Below are 10,567 nucleotides of genomic sequence, written 5' to 3' on the forward strand. Positions count from 1 at the left end.
ATATTGTGGCCAAGGGGCCAACTAACTCGGGTTTAGACTTGAAGAATTGACTTTTTTAATTATTCTGTTACGTGGAATGATGTTACATGATGGGAATTATGGCTCTCAATAGCCTGTTCAAGAACTGATACATTTATTTGTGGGCTTCCCTGATGGCTCAATTGGTAAAGAATCTGTCTGCAATACAGGAGACCCTAGCTTGATTCTTGGGTTGGGAAGATCCCCTGGAGAAGGGATAGGCTACCCACTCCTGTATTTTTGGACTTCCCTGATGGCTCAGATGATAAAGAATCCTCCTGAAATGCGGGAGATCTGGATTCGATCCTTGGGTTTGGAAGATCCCCTGAAGGAGGGCATGACAACCCACTCCAGTATTCTTGCCTGGAGAATCCCCATGGACAGAGGAGGGCTGGGCTACAGAGACTGGTGGGCTACAGTCCATGGAGTCACAAAGAGTCGGACATGACTGAGCAACTAAGCACAGCACATGTTTATTTGTGGATACTTGGGCAAAGTCTTTATCCCCTTGACACATTTATTCATGTAAGTTTAAAGCTGTAAATGATCTTAAAAATGATTTTAAGATCAGCTCCCTTCATTTTATAGTTGAGCAAACTGAGCCACAGGAATAAAGTGCCTTTTCCCAAATCTCCTGCCTTATAGCTGGCAGAGTCCAAGCCTCTGGCATAAACTCTTTCCCTACCTCCCCACTGCCTCCCTCAAGAGTTTCTGAATGCAAAGCTGCATATCCTAATCTCTCTCTACCAAGAAACCAGACATTTGATATCATCAGCAATCAAGAAAAGTTCTTCTGAAGAGTTAACTCTGAACCAAGCCACTCACTCAGCTCTGGGCACCTGTGATGATCTGACCTCCAAAGACCATCAGCAACACCCCTGACATATTAGATCTGTTCATTCAGAACTCCATCAGCACAGACTCTGCAGATCCAAGTTGGGGAGAGTGTTGGATCCATTTTCTTGCTGCCTGAAGGACCCACATTAGCTACAAGATGTTTAAGCTAACCACACCCAAAGGCATGTTAAACCCCAGCCATCTGCTGGTTGAGAAAACTCTAAGACCTGTCACAGCTTCCTCACTGGCAACATTCACTCAGGGCCACTTTTCAGTCACCTCAGAACAAGAACCATATACCCCACTCACCAAATCACATACATAGCCAGTGTATTCCTGTTTCAACTTGGTGCATTTGCTGGGAAGTTGGGCTTCATATGTGGTTATGTATTTTTAAGAAGTAATGGGAATGAAGTAAGTGAGGTCTTTTCTCCATTATATAAGTCCAAAAGCAAAACTGTAGGATTTTTGAGTGATCTTCAGGAAAACTGAAATACAGGAATATTACCATCTCAGGATTCATTAGGAGGAGGCATCAGTCATGCTGTGACTCTGTGAAAATACCAGTCTCTTTCTCAAAATGTCTGCCAATTTAGAGCTCTAAGAATACTAGCTATATCTTCCTTTGTTAGCATAAGCACTGACCAGCTTTTATTGTCTTTTTCTTTTCTTTTCAAAAAACTTTAGATCTTTTGATGAGACAGAATCTGAAGAGTCAAGGTAAGAACAAATACCAGTCAATCAGGAGTTATAGAAACCGAGAATAGGACTGTGGTTTTGTTAAATGTTTCTTTACCATCATCTAATTGCTTCAAGTCAAGGTTTTCTTTAAAATCTTTGGTAGAAAATTCATTTTAAAATGACAGATCTTTGATGGGAAGTTACAGAAGTAGCCAGTTCTATTTAAGGGTGGAGGAATAAAACCCGACATTGTTTCATACATGAAATAAGAATAGTATTTCATCAATAGTCGTACTACAAGATTTCAAAAAATAAAACACTTTGCATCAGTGATTTATTGTATATCTGCTTCCGACTCCACAAAGACATGAATGGAAGATGAGCGCGCCGCTGGTGATTTGTTCCTCCAGCTCTGCTTGCTATTATTCACCCACACCGTTAGATACATAAACCTTGAGATGTCCCCGCACAGCAGTTTGATCCCCTCAAAGCTAGTTTGTAGTGTTTTCTGTTTACCGTCGTCCCCTGATGCTGACATGCCTGTTCTTGACCTTTCCAGCAAACTGTCCCACCAGCCGGTGCTGCTGTTCCTCAGGGATCCATACGTCTTGCCTGCAGCCAGCGGTAATCAAACCTGTCATCTGCTAACAGCTCTTTACTGATCTGACCCTGCACCACATAAACCACGTTTTTAATACAGGTCTAACAGAGTGACATTGGTCCAGGGCTTAATAATCTGCCAATAAACCAGTGCTCTTGGTGTAAGAGACATTCAGAATTTTAATTGGGGCAGGCCTTTCAGGAAGAAATGTAATTTTTCTTTCTCTCTCTCCAGTTTGTTTTGAATTAGAGTGATAAGGGGGTAAAGGTATTAGTTTTGGGGATGGTGATATTTTGGACTATGCCAGTTTTTATCCAGGTGCTAGGGTTTGAATCCAAGGCCCTGGTCTTTTTTTTTTAATGCTTCTTTCCCAAAGCTGTGTATATACATTACATGTGTCTCCATTTCCATTTAGATTACAGCATCTTTGACAGTCAAATATCTTTTTAAAGTTTGTATGTTTAAGTATAAGGGAGTAATTTAAGTGTAATGCCGTATTTTAGCCCAAGTCCTTTCTTTGTGCCAAGAAATTTAAATTATTCAGAGTCCCTCTCAAAGTGTTCTGATATTCAACTCTTTGTGAGTATATTCTCAGACATTGTCTCATTTAATTTCCTTAACCACCTTAGGAAGTTGGCAGGGCAGGTATCATCATTGGATCGATCTTGAGAAAAGTAGATCTCAGGGAGGTCCCTGACTTGCCTGGTTTCACAGGTCTGGGGGGTGGATCTCTTTTTACCTAATCTCTCCTTCTGTGCTCTGCGTACAGTGGATTTGTAGCCTTTGTTTCTGCGAGGAACTAAATAGCATAGCAGCTAAATAGCAGTGGACACCTTTCCTACATTCTGGCAATAAAACCTTATCCCCAGCAAGAGAGAAGGGACTGTGTTCTCTTGTGCTCAAGTCAGCCACTTGCTGTCCATTTAAAGAAGCCAGGCTCGGACACAGCCCCACTCTGTGGAGGGACCATTCTAGAAGAAAGCTGCCTTTTGTCATGTGACTGTATACACATATGGTCTTGTAGTAGTATTTCCCCTATAAAATTCTTTCAGTGAGGAATAATTACCTTTCTTTAGCATTTGCTTGGACTTCCCTGGTGGCTCAGACAGTAAAGCATCTGTGTACAGTGCAAGAGACCTGGGTTCGATATCTGGGTTGGGAAGATCCCCTGGAGAAGGAAATGGCAATCCACTCTAGTACTATTGCCTGGAAAATCCCACGGACAGAGGAGCCTGGTAGGCTACAGACCATGGGATTGCAAAGAGTTGGACACAACTGAGCAACTTCACTTTCTAATGTGCACCAAATATGCCTGGTGTGTTAGGTTGATACTATGTTAACCCATTTAACAGATATTCATTATGTAGCCTAGTCTAGCGTAAACAGGCCGTGATTTATAAAGTAGTCTTTCTAGCTTTTAATAATGGTTCCGCAAGCACTCTGTCCAGGTATTGTTTCTGCTCAGATATTTTGTGCCTTTGACTGAAATTTCTAGAAAGGTGTAGAGAGAAGAGTGATCACCGTGAACTAGAGTAGGCAGTTTGCTGTCTAAAAGAGGGAAGATAGTTTGTGGTCTTTGAACTCGATTCATCCAGGTTGTTAAGTAGCATGTGCTACGCACTTGGCTTGACCATGAAGAATGGCAGAACTTTCTGGGAAGGAGTATTGGGGGCAAAAGTCTGAAGCTGGAAAGAGTAAAAAGTATGGATCGTTGGTAGAATGTTGATGTAGTAGAATGACTTGCACCAAAAGGGAACTCCTGCTTAAGAGTAAGTGAAAATCATGAATTTGATGTAAAGAATGGAACCAGGTGTGAGAGAGCCAGTCACTAAATCTCCTTTCATGGAACTTTGGCTGGACACGCGTCATAAACCAGATTCCTATTGTCTTAGAGGTATTATACTAGTGATGCATTCTTGCGGTTCTTTAGCATTTAATTTAAAGATAAATTTTACTCGTGTCACATATTCACGTTGTATGGCTTCTTAACAAAATGTTGAGGTTACTTTTCCAGAGGATACAGAATCTGGAAATACTTTCACACAGACACTGAGACCCATAAAGTCAGAGGAGTGTCTGTCTTTAAAATTTTGGCAGTTAAGCACTGTCCTCTTCTCAAATGCTAAAAATAAAGCATTATTCTCTTAGCATGTGATTTTTGGCCTTTGTTTAGGTTTTTCTGGGGAATTCCTAATAACTCTTGTCCAGGTCCCCAGGGCCAGCTGTGTGACTACACTCTGTGGGCTTTCTCACCATCCTCTTCCTTGACCTCTCGACTTTATCCACTCAGGACCACATTCCCTGTCTTCCAACACCACCTCCCCTTGGCTTTCCCACCTTTCTGCTCTTCTGGCAGCTCTCCTGAAGGCTCTCCTAGACTCTCTGTTCTTCTACTTTTACTTTCTTTGGAACAATCTCCTCCTTGCTGTGGTCCTGATGACCTTGAGTGTACAGCTGAGTCACAGTATTATTTTTCCATCTGAACCCTCTCTGTGAGCCCCAGACTCATGCCATGGTTGACATGTCCCTGCATGGGCTGGCCTTGGCTCATGCTTCTGCTGGGACGCCCTCACACACTGATCCAGCCACACTTCAGTTCTTCCTGGGTCCTGGATGTAGTGAGCTCTCCCCTCAGGGTGCTTGCCTTTTCTTCTTTCTAGAACCCCCTTCTCATTCTCATACATCGTTGGCCTTCTCCTCTTTCAGGTCTAACTTCAGGGAGCCTTTGCTGATTCTCCTTTTGAGTAACCTCCAAGAGCCCCTCCACCCTGTTCACTAATTTTTTTATAAGCTTCACAATAAATGTTTCTAAAAATAAATGAAAACCAATAAAAATAACAACAAAACCTACCCTAAATCACATTCCTTCTCATCACCTCTCAGTGAGAAGCAAAGGCAAGGGCAGTTTTCTGAGTAACTCAAGCGGTCGTGGAGTAATCAATTGCTTGTGTATGAGAGATATTTTTAAACACATTTTGTTTGTTTATTCACTTATCTCCTGGACTAATATGTAAGTTCCATGGCTAGGCGAGCACTGTTATTTATATCCCCAGTAATTAGGCAGTGTCTGGTACATCATAATAGCTAGTACTTACCCTGTACAAGTTCAGGTCCAAGCACTTTGTTTCATTCACTGATTTTTACAATGACCTATTCAGTAGGTACTGTTGTGAAATCCTTCACTAGTCCCATCGAATCCATCACCACCTTGCTCCTGACTGCTGTCTGAATGTCAACCACAGACAACTTTTCAAAACAATTAATTTCTGTCTCACTTTGTTTAACGTCCCTCCATAGCTTCTCCTTGTTTTTCAGATAAAGCCAGATTTCCTGTCCCTTCTTAGCAGGCTTGACTTGTCCCCCTGCCCTCACTGAGGCCACTCCTCTTGCTACCTTAGCCTCCATGCAGGTCTCTGAACCCTCTACAGGGTACCCACCTGCCTCAGACTTCACAGCCAGTCAGCTCCCTCTCCCAAGCTCTCTCCTCTAAGAGCCTCTCTGTTCCCCTGACGAGGTCCAGTGCCCTTGTAAGTGGTTTTATGTAGTGGGTCCTCTGTACAGGTTGAATTAATAAATGAACATACTTAGGGATCTCTTGCTTTCCTCATGTAATAACTACATTTATGTAAATCCTGGGTATAATTATGCGTAGATGTGATAGATTGGTTCCCTGTTCAATTTATCCGTTCATGTCTTACCTACTCTGATAACTAAAATGTGATACAACAGAAACTACACCTCTGAATTTCCTTTGTGTCTCCTATAAAAATGGAGCTGATTTTTCAAGTTTGACAAAGGGGGCCTTTTGTCAGAGATTGGCCCTTTTACATTAGGAAGACAGGCTCCCGTCCTCCTGCTCTCTAGAAACTAGCGTAATAGAACAAGCAGATTCAAGACACCTTGAGCTAAACGCTGCTGTAAACCACAATGGCAAAACTGCCGCAAAGTATTCCCAGTAGAAATCTTGGAATTCCTTCAAGTATATTGAGATTTTGTTAGAAATTGAATTGCCAGTGTAATCTATCTTCCTTGTGAGAAAACATTCAGATAAAGAGCTGGGGCCTGGCAGCATTAACCATTAGAACATCCCTTAAATCAATAAGCTACAAATCTGGCCGCGCATTCCGGCAGCTCGCAGTGGTACCCTCAAGTGACTCGAGGCCAAAGCAGCATGTCTGATGTCACATCTGAAACAAGGGCGAACTGTATGGCGATACACAGCCCTAAGTTATGCCTAGGCCTTACCTTGTTGTATTCTGCAGAATGCACGTATGTTTCATTGATGTGCATAAGAAAAGCAGTTTTCCTTTTGTTTTTCAGATTTTCCAAACGTGGTTATTGAAGGAGTTCTCCATGGGATATTTTACCCTCATCCGCAGCCTAGGTAGAAATCCTCCATGGCTAGAAGAAGCTGAAGCAGGTTTCGAAGTCGTAGTCAAGGAGATCAATACCTACCAAATTAACCTAAACTCTATGACATAACGGCTCTCTCGCTAGTGGTAAAATCCACAGTCCCAGCTTAATTCAGAGCAGGGACATTTCCATTAGAATGGTGCTTTTAAAAATAGAAACTGAATTGGGGCGGTGCTGGGGTGAAGGCGAAGTGTTTAAGAAGTAGAATGTAGCTGCCAATTTAGAAACCCCGGGAAGAGAAGACTAAAGAAGATCTTTGGGACCTCCAAGTGTAGCAAAACAGTTCCTCTCCACTTCAGTCACACCATTTGCTAATTGAAAATCTTACCCTGAATCATCATGAGACCGATCAGCTTTGGTAGCTTTTTTTGTTCAGATTCTATGACACACTAATCTTTTCATCGTGAGATTTTTTTTCTCAGCCAGTGATAGATAATATTCTGAAATGCTGGCACCAGGAGAGCATTACAGAAACACACTGCTAAATGTGAGGAAGGAACTAAACTGGAAATGAAATTATACTGACCATACTAGGGCATTTTAATAATCATGGCATTTTAATTTGCATTACAGTGGAGTTGCATCATATGCTTTTAATGTCAGCACATAAGATAGAAAGGGGGTCTCAAGATTATCCTTGAAAGCCCTTTAGAATGGTGTCATATTGGAAATCTCCATCCACCACAGCCAGTTTTTCCTCCAGTGTTGGAAGAGATAACTGTTGAAGACCAATTAAAGTTGTTGGTGTTTGTTCAGGCACTATTTTGAGAAGAAACACATGCCTTTAAACACTAGAATTATACTTCGCCTTGCAAGATGCTTGCCTGTAAAAGATAAATGTGAACTGACAGTGACTGATGCAACAGCAGATTGACAGCACTCATCTTGGTTTACTCAAGGGCATCCATTCACTGAAGAGGTGGCACAGTTGCCAGATTGTTACTTTCCTTATTGCTTATCATTTCCTTTTCACTGACATCATATTTTGTATTAATATAAATTAAATGGGTTGTTGATGCACCTCCACTGTACATCTTACCGACATTCAGATTTTGTCTAATAAAGGATAAACGCATATATGCAGCCTGTATATGTGTGCTGTATTTGGGCATTCCCTTGAAAACTAATTAATAACTAGCCTATTTATGATTATTAGCTTAATTAGCTTCTGTATATGAGAAAAATATTTAACTTCAAAACTAATAAGTAAATCGTGGTTTTTTGACTAAGCTCTAAACATACAGGTTTAAAGCTTGCTGCAAATTCTTGACGATGTGTTTATGCTAGATGTGTGACAACATGGGAAAGAAAGTAAGAACTGAATAACCAAGTGTCATCAACCAAAAATGACGGAAGAGTCAAGTGTTGGAGACATTTTTTAAATGTTTTTGTTATTAGCTATTTTGAGTTAAATAAATATGAAGAACCCAAAGTATCTGAATATGTCTTCTACCGCCAGGATCTTATAATGGAGACACAAACTGTGTCTTTTCTGTTTACACACATGCCCGCACACAAACCTTCTCTCATATTCACATAAACATTTATTTCTAATCCAACACTGTAAGAGTTAAATTACCTCACCTATTAAGCCAGTAGATATGCAATAAATAATTTATTTGCCAAGATAGTAAGAATTAAAAAAAAATAAAGATCAACCATCATTGGTGACACACTACTGAAGGAATCTTTTGTGAGAATTAAAATCTTTTTTAGTGATGACTTTCATTTTTAATTTAAAGTTTACTATGTCATTTCATATTTCATTTCAGTTCCATTACAGGAAATAGAAACCACAACTACAGTAGGTGTTTTAAGCAGAATGGAATCATAAGAAACAGTGCTTATAGAATCTTTTAGAAGGATGCAGGGAATGACCTCCTGTGGCACAATTTCCAGAATGCCCCAGCAATTTCCAGTACCCTCCTTCCAGGGAAGCTACAGCCTCTGTCTTAAGAAATTCAGGGAGCAGTGAGGCTGCTATGGAAGGTATTGAGGTCAAAAACAGCACATGTAATTATGATCCGGGGATCAGCACATAGATTCAGGAGGTATCTGTTACCATAATTGCCTCATGGCAGCACCCAGGAAGCTGGTGACTGGGCACAAGAACAAGTGTCCAGCTGTCACCACCTACACCGCGGTTGCCTCTCAATACCCGTGGCCTTGCTTGTCAGCAGCCGCAGCACAGAGCAGCAGGATAATGATATTCACCCCCTTCTATCTTCTTGTCTATTGCTCGTGGAAGCACATGCAATTGGCAGAAACTTCTTCTTGATCCCCAACTTCAAGGGCGTCTGGGAAGGAGTTGGAACTTCCTGGTCTCAGCAGCTCAGAAATGCATGTTGTAAAGAAGATGGAATGTATTTCCACAGTCCAAATTTTAATAAAAACATATAAAAAGATAGATAAAAAGAAAAATCTTCTCCTATCCTGTCTCTTCGATTCCCAGTTCCTTTCCTAGAGACACCACTGGACTTCGTTTATGTGTGTACTTTCAGAAATTCTCATCCACATGCAAGCAAACACTGTGTATTTAGTGTACAAACAGTCTTCTGTTTCTCCATTTTTATAAGATGGATTTTTCATATCATGGATTCATAGCCAGTAAAGAAGAGTACAGAGAAGAGAAGAGAATAAAGAAAAGGAAAAGAAGCCCTCTTACCACTTAAGACAGGATATAGAGACAACCCTCACACTCCTTCATCCCCCAGTTCTTGGATTTGGAGCTTTGCTTGGGGTTGGTCTCAGAATGGCTCCCTCCACCTCCGCCCTCCCATTGCTGTTTCACGCAGAGCCTTTCTCAGACCTAACCTCTGCCTTCTGGCCAGTTTGCATATGGCAGCCCTGATATCCTTTCTCTTGGTGTCCTTCCTTCTCCTCTCCTCTCCCCCATTTCAAACAGCAGGCTGTGTATACAATCCCAGTAGCACTGTGACCATCACCACATGGTAAATTCTTCAGTCACTTCACTTTGAAAAGTGTATAAGTCTTATGATCACAGTTTAGGAACAACAAAGGCTTTTATCTCATACTTGGTCAATTGATAATGGCTGTCTAAAGTGCTCAGGTAAGGATTCTGACTCACCAACCAGAGTGGAACTATCCAAAACAAGCAGAAAATAACAAGTGTCAGCAAGGATGCAGAGACCTGGAAACCCTTATACGTTGCTAGTAGGAATGTAAAACGGTGCAGACTCTGTGGGAAATAGTATGGCAGTTCTTTAAAAAATTAAACTTAAAATTACCATATGATCTAGCAATTCCACTTCTGGATACATACCAAAAAAAAAAAAAAAAAAGTGAAAGCAGGGGCTTGAACAGTTATTTCTACAACCAAGTTACAAATGAGTTTCACAATAACCAAAAGGTGGAAGCAACCCAAGTGTCCACTGATGGATGAATGGATAAAATGTAGTTTATACATACAGTGGATTATTCAGCTTCCAAAGGAAGGAAATTCTGACGCCTGCTACAACATGGATAAATCCTGAAGACATTATGCTAAGTGAAGTCAGCCAGTCATGAAAGGACAACTGCTGTATGATTCCACTTATTGGAGGTACCTGGAATAGTCAAACTCCTAGAAACAGAAAATAGAATGGTGGTTTCCAGGGACTGGGGGTGGGGAGAGATGGGGAGTTAGTGGGTTTCAGTTGGGGAAGGTAAAGTTCTGAAGATGGATGGTGATGATGGTCGTTGCACAGTGGTGTGAATGCACTTAATGCCACTGTAAAAATGAATGATTAAAATGGTAAGTTTTATGTTGTGTATTTTACCACAGGTCTTTTAGAATAGACTCAGTGAGTAAGGGTGTGGCAACCAATTAGTGATATTTGTCAAGGGTGCTATTCTCATATCCCCGGTAACCCATGAGATTCTAAAAACAATAGTTCTGAACCAGAGATGTGCATCAGAATCACCTAAAACTGAATCAGTAAATCAGGGAGGTGGGGGCTGAGGATCTGTCCGTGGGTACTCAGAGAAACTTCCCAGTTGATTCTGACACAGGTTAGG

At 41.2% G+C, this 10,567-nt stretch overlaps 1 protein-coding gene across 2 annotated transcripts in view; it reads left to right on the forward strand.

The window, feature by feature from the left end:
* Nucleotides 1–7,627, forward strand: part of SNX24 (sorting nexin 24) — a 185,131-nt gene extending 177,504 nt beyond the window's left edge. For both annotated transcript variants that reach the window (XM_055431322.2, XM_088838801.1), the window contains exons 5-7: nt 1,543–1,575; nt 2,096–2,160; nt 6,458–7,627. In XM_055431322.2, coding sequence (XP_055287297.1) covers nt 1,543–1,575; nt 2,096–2,160; nt 6,458–6,525 — 166 coding nt within the window. In that variant the 3' untranslated portion in view covers nt 6,526–7,627. The remainder of the gene's footprint in view (nt 1–1,542; nt 1,576–2,095; nt 2,161–6,457) is intronic.
* The last annotated feature ends 2,940 nt before the right edge of the window (nt 7,628–10,567 follow it).

The sequence above is a fragment of the Moschus berezovskii genome, chromosome 8, assembly GCF_049115385.1.
Source record: "Moschus berezovskii isolate FMDL1 chromosome 8, NW_MosBer_1.0, whole genome shotgun sequence".
Taxonomy (NCBI): Eukaryota; Metazoa; Chordata; class Mammalia; order Artiodactyla; family Moschidae; genus Moschus; species Moschus berezovskii.